General features: G+C 37.5%; 1 protein-coding gene and 1 pseudogene across 2 annotated transcripts in view; one reads left to right on the forward strand and one right to left on the reverse strand.

Moving 5' to 3' along the window:
* LOC127638627 (probable D-lactate dehydrogenase, mitochondrial) lies at positions 1 to 6,107 on the forward strand (annotated as a pseudogene).
* A 903-nt stretch (positions 6,108 to 7,010) lies between these two features.
* The window catches only part of LOC127638634 (E3 ubiquitin-protein ligase znrf1-like), a 45,165-nt gene continuing 37,406 nt past the window's right edge, over positions 7,011 to 14,769 (reverse strand). For both annotated transcript variants that reach the window (XM_052120244.1, XM_052120243.1), the window contains 3 exons: positions 12,586 to 12,691; positions 10,732 to 10,819; positions 7,011 to 9,379 (listed from right to left, as the gene is read on the reverse strand). In XM_052120244.1, coding sequence (XP_051976204.1) covers positions 10,762 to 10,819; positions 12,586 to 12,691 — 164 coding nt within the window. In that variant the 3' untranslated portion in view covers positions 7,011 to 9,379; positions 10,732 to 10,761. The remainder of the gene's footprint in view (positions 9,380 to 10,731; positions 10,820 to 12,585; positions 12,692 to 14,769) is intronic.

Raw genomic sequence — 14,769 nt, forward strand, 5'->3', positions numbered from 1 at the left:
CCACCAGATGTGGTGGTATTTCCACAGTCCGTGGAGGACGTCAGTGCTCTTGCCATAATTGGTCACCACCATTGACTACCTATCATCCCCTTTGGCACTGGGATGGGCCTGGAGGGAGGTGTTGGTGCTTTGAAAGTAAATGCAACCAAGGAAAATAAATGAGCTTTACTGTGTCAGGGTTAGGGCCTAAAAAGTATTTCATAAAAATACAAAGAAAAAAGAAATGTGGAATTCCCTATCCTTTGCATACAAATACAATATGGAGCAAATTTCCATGTGACAAAACTGTGTGTTTGTTAGTTTGGAGTGTGTTTCAGTCTGAGGAAGTTGGACCAGGTCCTGGATCTGCACCAGAAGGATTGTAATGTGACTGTGGAGCCAGGCATGATGCATAAATCCCTGAATGGATACCTGCATGGTACTGGCCTCTGGTTTCCTGTCGGTCAGTCCAATCCTTGTGTATTAGGGGCATAGATATCGTAGTTGATCATATAAATCTGATACATGCTTTGGTACCTGAATGCACTTAACTTGGAAGCTGTGGGTTGCACTTGGCAGTGTATTATATGATTAGAAATTATTAAGATTAAAAGGAATATTTTGAGATATATGACATGATATATGATACATATAAAAGCAATTTGTGGTATCCACAGATCCAGGCGCCGATGCGTCTCTCTGCGGCATGGCTGCAACTAGTGCATCAGGCACCAATGCAGTTAGCTATGGCACAATGCATGAAAACATCTTAAAACTAGAGGTGGTGCTGGTAGATGGGACAGTCCTCCACACTGCTGGGAAGGGGCGTCACCCGAGGAATCACAGCACAACTACAGTAAAAGAGGCTTAGTAAATATAAGTTAACCTTCTATAGATTAATACTAGTAACGTTTAGAAAAGAACATGCTTATATTTTACAATGCAATGCGCTTTCAGAAAGATATCATCGGGTTACAACCTGACAAACCTGTTTGTGGAACTTTGGGTATTATAAGCCACACTTTGTTTATATGGTATTCTTGAGAGCATGCTGTCTGTTCGTTTCTATGCATCCAATTAGCGGTGGACTGCACCGTTCAGATCCTTCAGGCAGTAGTGTCCATGCATGAAAAGGTGAGTGAGAGCTTAGAGAAGGAAAGTGAAAGTTGAAGCACATGGTCACATTAACTTTTAACAAAAGTACTCTTAAAGGCATAGTTCACCCCAATAAATTTTAATTCTATCGGGGTGCACTTTTTCTACAATCATGGGTCTCTTGTGTTAAGAACTGAAATATCAAGGACTGTGGCACTAATCTTGAAACTGCGTGCATGGTCTGGCTTGGCTTTCTGATTTAGTCCAGAATTGTATTCATTTTATTGTAATCTATTCATTGAAGCTTCTTGCAATATCATAAACATTAATTCCGAAGGCATCCCTGTCCTTATGCATAGTCAACACGGAGCGCAGTCAAGGGTTTAATGAATTGCTTAGTTCTCAGAACCACAGCATGTGTATTCTTTTGCAGTCCACTCATGGAAAGTATTCCACCAGTTGCTCCATCCAATTTATGAGTAATCAGGCATGATGGGCTTCTTAGATTTTTAAATCGGGACTCCACTGAGCCATTGATTTTTAAGTCAGAGCTCTCTACACAAAGGCCTCATACATCTTCATTGTTGCTGATATGTTACGTTCCAGAGTTTGTGGACGATGTGATGATAAAGCCTGCAATCGTTTCAACAAATTGTCTTATGCAGTAGTGGCCACTCTCTTTCTTGAGTTCCAGTTCCAAGAGTATGGAGGAGCAACTGTCCACCACAGGTATATGTGGATATACAAATAGCAAATTAGGGTGTGATTTATCTGTATTCTCCTAAAGCAAAACAATTACTTTATATTAAGATGCATAATGGGGAACACCGTAACCATAGGGTGGGTAAGTCAAAACATTTGTTTGTGGTGATCAGCATTATGATTAACTTGTATTAAACTGGAATATTCCTTTAAATATAATTAGAATGCTACACATGATCTCATACTGTATATTTGTATTTCATCAAGTGTCATTCAATTATCTTTTTGGAAATACCACAATTTTGTGGAAAATGTCTTGGCAGTCAGATCAGTATTACAAAATCATGGCTGATTCTAGTTAATTTGTTATGCTGGAAATGGAAGGTCAAGTTAAGTATTTTGTGTTGTATGCACTTGTATACATGGTTTACTGCAGATTTTGGATTCAGAAAACAATGGATGCATACAGAAATATTCGCACATTTTGCACATTGTACATGCTGTCTATTGTAGAAATAGTAAGAGTAGTATGCAAGTAGGTTATTCTGAATAAAGCCCTAGTATTTAAAGAAATAGTTCACCCAAAATTAAAAACATTCTCTCATCATTTACTCAACTTCATGCTATCCCAGATGTGTATGACTTTCTTTCATTTGAAAAACACAAATTAATGTTTTTAGAAGAATTTCTCAGCTCTATAAGTCCATACAATGCAAGTGAATGTTGACCAAAATGTTGAAGTTCCAAAAAACTAATTATGGCAGCATAAAAGTAATCCATAATTCTCTAGTTGTTTAATAAATGTCTTCTGAAGTGATCTAATCGGTTTTGGGTGAGAATAGACACAAATTTAACTCCTTTTTCACTGTACATTTTGCTATTGCATGTGCAGAGTGCTAGATGGCGCTAGGAAGTGTCGATCGATGTAGGATCGATATTGAAATCATGATTGCCAAGGAGACTGCTGAGTCAAGATTTATAGTGAAAAAGGAGTTATATTTTGGTCTGATCTTACCCAAAATCGATTTGATCGCTTTGAATTCATTCTTTAAACCACTGGAGTCTTATGGATTACTATTATGTTGCCTTTATGTGCTTTTTGAAGCTTTGAAGTTTGGGGCACTATTAACTTTGCATTGTTTAGACCTACAGAGCTTAGAAAAGAAGATTCTTCTTAAAATCTTTGTGTTAGTCAGAAGAAAGAAAGTCATACACATCTACGATGGCATGAGGGTGAGGAAATGATGAGTGAATTTACAATTTTTGGGCGAAATATTCCTTTAAAACCCATTGCAAATCTAGTATGCACTAGTCAAGTCATTTTTATTTGTATAGTGCCTTTCACAACACACATCGGTTCAAAGCAGCTTTACAGAAAATCATGCAAAACAGAAAATTAAACCATAATATCTATAACGTCTTAGAGTCATCATTGTGTAGTTTGATTAAATATGATTATGAAGTGTGTATACAAATAAGTAATTAATAATTGTATTTATAACCCCAGTGAGCAAGCTGAAGGCGATTGTGGCAAGGAACACAAAACTACACAATTTGTTGGTTAATGAAGAAAAATAATCTTGGGTGAACCAGACTCACTGTGGGGGCCAGTTCCTCTCTGGCTAACAGCATAAATATAATGCCAATATTAGTTATTTATGTGCAGTGCAAGTCATGGTTTAAAATTATTTAAGTAAGTGTTAATGGTCAATGTTTAAACAAAGATTTTCCTTTGCAGTTCAACCTGACGGTAATTTCGGTGAGGTCAAACCTAAATCCAAGGTTCAGGCAATGGCATATGAAGTATCCTATGTCTTCTGGTTGGAGTTGGCATCAGTTCAACCTCTGAGGTCCATCGTAATAGACTGAAGTGATGTCTGGCTGGAACAGGCCATGATGATGAGTCATCATCACTCAGAGACCCGTAGCAGTGTAGTCCAGTACCAAGCAGGAATGGAGCTGTATCCGGCCGTTCTGGTGACATCGGTATAGGAGTCCCAAGGTTGAGACATGGAAACAATAGAATAATATTAACGTAGATGCCATTAAATGTAGTATGCACTGGAGTAGGGGTTTGCAATCTTTTTAATGCCAAAGACCCCACATACCCTTTGCTTCACTTGTGCTTGGGGTTGGGTCATAGGGATAATTTGGACATAGGGACAAAGCCCACCCCAGCACCCCCTAGATCCAGCCTTGCCTGAACTACAGAATTATATTACAGTACTATGTATTATTCCTCAAATTTGGGGTGAATACCTTGATAGCTCAAGCACATCACAGAGCCATCTGTGTTAAGAGTGCATCATCTAGAAATCACAGTCTATATGTGTGTGTGTGTGTGCCACATTCTGGAGATAATTAAGCATGAAGGGGATTTCTAATTCAGGTGTGCTCTGTTTACAGAGGAGATCACATGGGAAAACAGAGGCTCAGACTTTGCTTGGGCAGAGGATGAGGAGACCCGTGCCAGACTGTGGAAAGCCTGTCATAATGCCTGGTATGTTGCCCTGGCCCTAGGACCTAGATGTAAGGTGAGAATGTTTACTGCCGATATGATTTTGACTTTGACAAATGCTGTTTATCTGCTCATAACTCAAAGAACACACTGTATTCTTGAGAGCCAGTTAATATAATAAGCCTTTTTGTTTACTGATGTACTGATATCATTTTTGAAAATGGGCTACTTTGTGAATGGAAAGGTGATCACATGCACTTATTCTCCCAATAATGTATTTAGAATTGATTTTTGCTACAATATTGCCTTGCTTAGCACATTTCTAACATCTAATTTCCTGTTTAATTTGTGCAATTTTTACATACAGTATGTGGATGATTTTGAGAATACTCGTTAAGTGTGTTCATTATCTTACAAGCATATTCTATAGATGTCTGTGTACCTATTTCACGACTACATCAGATAGTAGTGGAAACAAAGGAAGATCTGATCAGCAACACACTACTACTTTGTTTTTCTGATTTTGAGTTCTGAAATGTTTTTAACTGCTGAGATGATATGGTTGTATTTTTTCTATAAGGTCCGATTGCTGGTGATGTGGATGATGGGAACTTCCATTGTACAATTGTGCTGGATCCCAATGACCCAGATGAGGTGCAAAGGGTTCATGCCTTCACAAAGAGACTGGCCAGGTACTTTACATTTCACTGCCTTAATCGGTTTCGATTCATCTGAGCTCTAGTGTATATAACTTGTTTGTATTTTTGCAGGTTGGGTTTAACGTTTAACATTATGCACTGTAGCAATCAATATGTTGTATACTGGGATTATTTTTCTGTTTTATAAGGCATTCTAAATACTTTTCTTATGACAATGGAATGTATAACCAGCTTGGTCTGGTGTCTGACTTTGAAATGGGAAAAGTCATGGTCTCACCACAATCGTCACCATGCCAACACAAATGACATTCAATTAATTGACTGTCTTGCTTTTCTGATTTCTCTCTTCAGGTGCTTATTCTTGGTTATTAAAATTAATGAGAGTAATGTTTTACCTCTATAAGCCAGAGCCAGCAATGCAATATTTGCAGAGGATTTTGACAGTTGCATTTTATGTGATCTATGTATGATCAAAGCCCCATGAAGATGTGTATTAATCAGTTCTGTAATGCTCTTTAAACCCTCTTTTCCTCTCTTTCTTATTAATTTCCTTGTACAGGAGGGCGATAGAGATGGATGGAACTTGTACCCGTGAACACTCTGCCCTGGCCATAGAGGTCATGCAGGATCTCAAAGCCACTCTGGACACCAAAAACCTCATGAATCCTGGAAAAGTGTTATAATTGAAACACACAGCCAGCACAGTACACTAAAACAGAATGTATAAACACATTTAAGTCATCACATCCTGAGACTCGAGCGTGACTATAAATAATAAACAGTTCTAGAGCAAATAGTTTTCCTAAAAATGTATGCCAACATATGTGGAAAGTGGGACTAAGTTGTGAAATATAATAATACCAAGATTTTTTTTTTTTTTGTCTAATTGTATATTATGTTTCCAGGAGTATTGGTTAGTCATGTTTTTGAGACAATACAGACATTACATCAAAAATCTGCATAATTAATTCTGATTCAAAATAATGTCCAGCATCATCCAATCACTGCCAACTATGTTAAAATAAAATTATATGTTGTGAATTCAGAATCTATGAACTGATTAACATTATCCCATGCCTGCCAAACATCATCTGCAGCCTGAAACTGAACTTTTGATAGGAAGTTTGGATTAAATGCACTTAGCTGCATAGAGAGTTATAGGATGCTCCTTTGCTCCCTATTTAGTGAATGACTCCAGTGTGCTGTCTGTCTGGACTGGTCTCAGAACAGTTCGAAATGCACCTTATTTTCATTCTTTCTCCATATAAAGCCTCTGAAAGCTAAATCTTTCAGCTTTTGTATGAACCCATTGATTACATTGTTGTAATAATGGACATTAATAAATATACTGTAGGATTTCTAAGGAAAAACAATTCTAAAGTACATATTAGTGTACATTGTGTTTAGCAGCATGGCATTTCATGATAAACTGCTCCAATTTAAAAAACAGCATATCGGATGTAACTAGAAACTATTCTTTTGACTCAAACAGGTTTCAGGCAAAAAAATTAATTATTTTTTTTCCAGTAAAATTTTAATGAATGAGAAATTGTACTTTGACAAGTATGTGTTAATGTGGTCTATTCACTTTCCCTCTGAATGTTAATTAATTTATATTAATATATTTGATGCTGAAGAGCATAATCTATGAAGCAGTATTCATTAAATTCATCTTTGATTTATCTTTGAGTGTAATTGAAATTTTTTGGGTCCTACAGTGTGAAATCTAATACTCCATCTAAAACTTACATTCTTTTATAATTATTATGCATTCAGCTTTTTTGACTTCATATTCAAAGAGACTACATGGAATATTTGTCATTTAAAACAAAAAAAATTTTCACCCTGTAGGACCATTTAAAATGAACCCTTGAAAGCAAAAAGGTGATTTAAAATGATGAAAAACATGGCAGGATCTATATAGATTTACACTTTCCCTTTCAAATTTATAATCCATTTTAATTTAAACTCTTGATGTTAATAAAAGTCAGTGCGTACATGCATTTACTATTCATATGTAAAGTCATCATGAAATATTAGCTCATTTGTTTGTCCTGAAATCTAAAACCATTAGACTCGTCAAATAAAGGCCAGAAACAGCTTGTTTTATATCATCTTTTTTAATTATATGTATGATCATCATCATCATCATTATTACTCGTCCCACAGATTGCACATCAAAATCATCAGACAATTAGTTTGTACCTCCTATAACAGGCATCCATTCACTTCTTTGGGGGAAAAAAAAACACAGAAAAGAACAGACAAAAACAAAAAAAAAAAATTAACAAAAGAAAAATAACAAAAAGGATGGGTTTTGAGAGTGCCGAGACACTTTCCACAGACGAAGCTGCGCCGTGTAGTACTACACTATCCAACTTCATTTGTTTTACATTGTAATCCATTGTTTTGATGGATGGTGTTTGTTTGCCGGCACAAAGCAAAAAAAGACCATCAAAAATGCTCTATTTCTAGCCGACACAAAATTAATAGGTTGTCAATTTTTTTCCTTGCGGTTATTTTTTTTTTTACTCCTTACATTTTCATTTGTTCTGATTTATTTTTTCTTCTTTTTTCTGCAACATTATTTTCTAACAGTGCTTGCTGTTTATACAGTAGACAGAGGCATCCTGAAGGTTAAATAGTTGTTTTGTTTTTTGTGTGTGTGGTTTCTCACAGATTTTCAAAAATAAAAAGTAAATGTAGATCATAGAAATGATCTTGTAATAGATTCACACCAGTATATCTGGGCTTTACATACAGTAGTGAAGCAACATTAGCTTTACCAGACATAAGCTGGTCGGTCACATAGAGAAAACATGGGAAGATGGACAGAAGCTTTTGAAATCACACACACACACACACACACACACACACACGCACACATCAAACAGATACTCAAGGCTTTTACAGGGAAATTGTCTGAATATTATGGTCAGCGTTTCATAATGACTTCCCAAAATGTGCAGATGAAAAATAAGAAAAACTGCTTTTAGCTTGTTTTCGTTTGAATCCGTGGAGGGAAAGACATCTACTGTGAATTGTAAACATTTGAAAGACAGAATGAGAGTATATTTCTCTCCTTTTCTCACCTTAAAGTACAAGTTTACCCAAAAATGAAAATTCTGTCATTATTTCCAAACTCATTTGACTTTTTTTCTTCAGACTGACAGTGTCAAGTTCCAAAATGACATAAAAGAACCATAAAGTATCATAGAAATGTCAGACGACTCATGCGCTATATTCAAAGTCTTCTGATACCATAGCTTTATTAAAAAACTAGACCAAAATTTAAGTCGTTATTCACTGAAAATCTTGGCATTCGCCCTAGCTCTCCTTGGCATGTTCATGAGAGAATTACTGATATCAGACTCATGAATGAATCATTCTTTTGAGTCCGATCTTTTAAATGAATCAGTTGATCTAGTTCACAAAAACAGCCTAAATGATTAGACTGGACTCAATGATTTAGTTATCGTTGAACAACGACTTAAAGAACGACTTCATAAGACTTCAGAAAATTATGATTAAGTCATTTAAACAACTTTTATTAAACTTTTATGGTGCTTTTTTGCCATTTTGAAGCTTATAAGGTCCAGTCCTCATTCACTATCAGTGTATAGTAAAGATCAGCCAGGATTTTCTTCAAAAATGCACTTTTTGTGTTCCATGGAAGAAAGAAAGTCATACAGGTTCGAAATGACATGAGGGTGAATAAATAATGACCACATTTTAATCTTTGAATGAACTATCCCTTTAAACTCCTATCCAACACACACATGCTGATGTCTTCATCTGCCTACGGCGCTAACAGGAAACACAATTTACACATTTCCCCCCGTCCGTGGACAAATGTTCACACGCACATGCACACACAGAATAAGTACATCTACATCCACCGGTTGCCCAACACATCACCAAAGAGTGAAACGACACTCAAACACGCATCAAAGTCCTTCCACGTACTAGCCGTGTGCCTGCATCCAAACCCCGCCCCCTGTCACAGTCCTCTATAGGACGATTTTAAGCCAATGGCCCTCTAAACAGCACAGGTATGGCCTCTGGATTGGTCGCAAAGCATGACCTACTTCCTACTTGTTTGCTGTCTCTGCCCCGCCCTTTTAAGCCCTGCCCCATCTTTCCCCTCTCCTTCCATTTGAAAACATAAACTAGTAGGAGAGAGGTGTAGGCCAGAATGCAGATTTGAACACGCATGTCTATAAGAACATAGAGTATGTAGAAGGGGGCAAGAAGCTAGATGTTTTCCAAAGCCAGAGAGATCCAGTGTTCATGGTCTGCATGGGGGCCAGTAAGCGGTTTAGCAGTCTCTAGCAAGATGCAAGTGGTAATGACAGTGTTGGCTGGATGGACTCTTTTTATTTGGTTCAGTTTTGCGATGACACATTTCCAAGGTTTGATCAAATTGGTTTGTAGATATTTGGTTATTTTTGTGTCAGGATATTCCGGTTTAGGTCCATAAAGTGCCCTAAAGTGAGAGGGAAAAGAGAGAAACAGAGATAAAGAAAGAAAATGTAGTGTTTTTGTGACAGAGTCTGACTTGAACTTGCATCGAGTAGCTATTTCGATGTCCTCTATAATATCACAAGGTCATGTATCCTTAGTTAGGCGGTTTTGTCTAATTCTAAAAACACTCTGGACATGTAAAAGGAGGTGTGGGTAAAAATATATATTTTCTGATGCATCGTAAGCTTCATTTGAACTATTTTGATATCAGTTCTTAAATCCCAAGATCAATCTTTTACAATGTGTGCAACCCTCTACAATGAGAGGAAATCAATCGCATTAGCAACCAAATTTCATGCTATGCGACTAAAATGTATACATTTGGCAACCGGCTGGTAAATGTTAAGATTTCACTCACCAGTGAATTAATTGTATATAGTGGTGGAGTATTCAGCAGCGAGATCCTGCGTGTTGAGAGTAAAAGTTGTTCCATGTAATGTGTGTCCAAAGACAAGATCCACATGACCATTTATCATTAGTAACATCTCTCTTAATACCCATTCTGTTCTCTACAGTCAGTTGTTGATAAAAATGTGTTTTACGTTTAATTCTAATCACGCATATCACAGATGAGTTAAAGCCATTCAAATCTCTTTCATTAACATGCGCTTATTTACAGATGCCGCTTTTCTTAACGCGATAGTTCCAATTTAACACTTGTTCAACAAATCAATGTAACTACCTGTAAATGGTACAAATTATGCAATTAAACAAAAAACATATAACAAAATATAATATATGCAATATAATGTCATATTTGTAGATTGAAATGGATTTGTTAAAATTTTAAAAGCTAATATGTGACCAAAATGATGAAAAACTAAAAGAATATAATTAGTAAATTAACATTTTCATAATGTAACTAATTAGAAGGTCCGGTGCATAATTAACCACATTAGCTGGGAGAGAATTTCTTTCATATGTAATCAAAAGGGTCTTTATAACTGAAATATACCCCTATGAATCAATATCAAATTGAGAGCTTGTGATTCGAAAACAAATCAGAAAATCTGTCAATAGACATTTCTATTCATTTCTGCAGGAAACTGCTACAATACGTACAATGAGCCACATAAAAATAATTTGGCAACAGTCTAGATATAGTTACATTAATCAATGAGACAGGTTGAATCTTTTGAATAAATTGATGTAAATGATTGTACTTATTAATGTTCAGATGTCTTTTAAAAGATGTGTAATGTTTAACGCTGGTTTGCGGACAAGTTTTACTCTACACAAGCACTTACAAAGAGCAGTATAAATAGAAATATCTATGATTTATAAATAAGTGAATGTTTGTGTGATTGTGTTCACCTTACTAAGTGGTAGCAGAAGTAGATGAGGTCAGTCTGAAGGATGTTCAGGGCAGGAGCGGTTTATCTCAAACCAGGAGTCTATACAGCTAATGAAAAAAAATGCTAACAATATCAGTTAAAGATTCACTTTTTTTTCTCCCCTTTTCTCCCCAATTTGGAATGCCCAATTCCAAATGCACTATAAGTCCTTGTAGTGGCATAGTGACTCTATCTGGGTGGCGGAGGACGAATCTCAGCTGCCTTAGCGTCTATCTGCGCATTTTATCACGTGGCTTGTTGAGCGCATTACTGCGGAAACACAGTGCGTGTGGAGGCTTCACGCTATTCTCTGCGGCATCCATGCACAACTCACCACTTGCCCAACTGAGAGCCACATTATAGCGACAATGTGACCCATGTGACTCTACCATCCCTATCAACCGCACCAATTTGTTTGCTTAGGAGACCTGGCTGGAGTTACTCAGCATGCCCTGGATTCAAACTCACGACTCCAGGGGTGGTAGTCAGCGTCTTTACTAGCTGAGCTACACAGGCCCCCAGTTAAAGATTCACTTAAAATGTAAGTCAAAATATCAGGCCACATTCACACTAATGTATTAGCGTATTAATTTCGGTACGTTACACCTTTCATTCACAATAAAATGGCATTTTCCTCTATCGATAATGGAGCGTTTAGAAAACGCTCTAGTACCGAATACTTTGGCAAACTATGACGCTAGGAAAAAAACTGAGGATTCAGACTTAAACTAATTGGTGCTAACATGGCCTTAAACGGTTCTACTTATGCTACGTCCATATTAATCCGGATACATCTGAAAATGGCATTTTTGTTTTCGAATTGCTCTGTCCACACTGCCGTTTTCAAACGTTTTCTAAAAGTTTCACGCCCACACTGAGACGTATGAAAACTCTTATATATCCCCTTACAGCGCATATGAAAAATCGCCATTCCATGTATGGTCTGAAACGCAATTGTCCACGTGTTCCGTTGCCAGACAACAATTCTGAGTAAACTTTCATTCGCCTTTGAAGGAATGCAATGTGAAGGTTGCCCAAAGCAACATTTATCTTCAACAACGCTATCAAAGTGAATAGTAGGCACAACAACGCTGCTACAACATGGGCCGCCATCTTGATTGTTTTGGGTTGAATGGATCACATGACTGCATCACATGGCAACAAATATGTCATGCTTTTCAGATAGCTCCATTTCCACTGTCCACACTACAATGCGAAGATGCCGTTTTCAAATGTATCCACATGGTAGAGGGTTTCAAAAACGCAGTCTCATTGTGGACATAAAGCCAAAACGTTTTGAAAAAGATGCATTTTTGAATGAAAACTTATTAGTGTGGACGTGGCCTTAAAATGTTTTTAAGGTCAGGTCCACACTAATAAATTATTTGTCTGAAAACCCATTGATTTCACTACATTTATGCCTCTCATCCACACTAGAATGTTTCCTCCACGGAGCATTTAAAAAACACTTTGAAAAGCGATGATATTAGGAAACTGAAAACTGAATTTTCAAACTACAAAACCGGATAATTAGTGTGGATGTGATCTAAATAATTTTTTATTCAGTGTCATGTTTTTGGTCCTCGCCCAAAAGCAAAATACAGCTCGAAATTACAAAATTGCAGCCAATCAGAACAATTTTAGGTTTAATATACAACTTTGTGCAGAATTCTGGACCAATGAGATTTTACTATAAATGCAGTACTATCTGTCATGTTTAAGATAGACCAGGGTTGGACATAAGGAAGTCTGTATTTATCACAGTCATATTATAATTATGGCAATTAAGATTTGATAGGATGGCACAGAAGAGCGTTGTGGTTGTCCATCTCACCTTTTATGATAGATACACAGGCACGGCAGTCTAGCGATTGTGTCTCCCTGCTGTAGCTCCTCGAGACATATTACACACTCTCCAGCATCTCTTGACAACACGTCATCTATAACACACACACACACACACACACACACACACACACACACACACACACACACACACACACACACACACACCACACACACACACACACAGAATAACATAAGCCTTAGATGCCTTGGATGACAGTTTTGTTCTTAATGAGCCAAGTTCACTGTAAAAAATTAATAAAGCACACCTATGACAACACATCAGTTGATTAGCCAAATAGCATAGCAAAACAGTCTATGGGTATAGACTGTACAGCATTTACTAGTTGGCCTAATAGATATACAAATCATACAACAAGGGAATTAAGACAGTGTTTGAAGAGGCATTTGTCTGTAATGGTCATATGTACATTTGTGCTACCAACATCTTATGACTGTTTTTTTTGGATGAGATCAATGGCATTGCAGATTCATTTTAGCACATAATACATTAGTCAGAGGACTGGACCTTGTCTGACAGCAGGGGGCAGTGGTGAGAGGTAAATTCATTTGAATTGCAGTTTCTAGTTTGTTTCCACTATTTCTCTCTCTCACAATAGCACATACTGCATTTGGTTAAGGAAGACAGGTTGGCAGTCAGGGTAACTATAAGCTGCACTGCTGTGTGTGTGTGATGGTGGAGAAACAATGAGCTGTGAACTCCTCTTCTGCTGATAGCTTAAGGGCAACAACAGCACAATCTGGCTTGCATGCCCAAACCAGCTTAATGACTCACATAAATACACTCAAAACACACACAATAATATGTACTAAACCTTAACTCTAAACTTAAAGGGATAAAAAATTATTATTTACCACTATGCCACTATGATTTATCTTCTTCAGGGAACACAAAAGGAGAAATTTTGAAAATTGTTGACAGTGCTCTTGAATGGTGACTGAGGCTAAAATTCTGCCTAGCATCCTCTTTTATGTTTCATGGACAACAGTGGTGGTTCTGGCTTACTTGGTGCCTAGGCGAGATCCGATGTGGCGTCCCCCTTATATATATGTACATTATATATACAGAACTTAAATTACACAATTAACAGAGTCAGTAAATAAAGAAAATGTCAGAATACTTACAGATTGCTGCTTGTGCTATTACACATAATTCCTAATTTCAAATTGAACCCTTCCCTCCAAATTTTCATTGATGCAAAATCATCAATGACTTTGTCAAATCTGCCCAGCAATCACATGGTTGATACTAATTTTCTCAAGTCCACTGAGTTGATCCTGTATCACGGTGTATACTGTTGATTATGGTTATCTTATGTTTGTTCAGAATGTAAGAATGCATTATGAACATCTATAATCCTAACCATTTAGAGACTTTTAGGCTGAGTAGCCTGTCAGGAACAACTCGGGGCACCTTCCCCCTTCACGATCTTGCGAGCTCTGTTCGGGGTGGCATGATTTGGGGCACCTTTCACCCATCGCGAGCCAGGGGCAGGATGACACATTTCGGGGCACCTTTCTCCCATCGCGATCTTGCGAGCTCTATGCAGGGGCAATTGATCAGGTAACCTGTCGTTCCGCCCCAGAGAGCGTTGCAGCCCTAGGCTCCTAGGCGCCTGCCTATATCGCCTATGCCAGGATACGCTACTGATAGACAATAGAAAGTCAAATGGGTGTGTAGAAACATGAGAGCGAGTAAATGAAGACAACATTTTAATTTTTGGATTCACTATCCCTTTAACCGTCCCTCCAAGAGATCTGTTGATGCCAGTAGATTTGACCGAGTTATTAGTCTTTCATATGTTGAAGGCCACTTCAAATGTCCTAACAAGATGGTTTTCGACATGTTTCACTATGCAAGCAAAGGGATTTTTTCCACAAATTTGGCCCTCAGAAGTATAGCCAAACCTGTACATTAATTCTGGGGTTTCCGCCAATGTTTTAGTTTCCAGTGACAGTTTTCTTTGCAAAGAATTCATAGGAAATGCACCAGAAAGCAAAACGGGCCACTTCCTCTTCTATAACGTGCGCCGCGTCCCCTGGAAACACCTGTGCATTAATGTGTGTTTACAGATGTGTTTATGTGTATACATGTATGGTAAAATTTCTACAGACTGGCGTCAGAAGCATTGTAAAGAGAGTTTTTTTGTTG

Source organism: Xyrauchen texanus, chromosome 46 (assembly GCF_025860055.1).
Source record: "Xyrauchen texanus isolate HMW12.3.18 chromosome 46, RBS_HiC_50CHRs, whole genome shotgun sequence".
Taxonomy (NCBI): Eukaryota; Metazoa; Chordata; class Actinopteri; order Cypriniformes; family Catostomidae; genus Xyrauchen; species Xyrauchen texanus.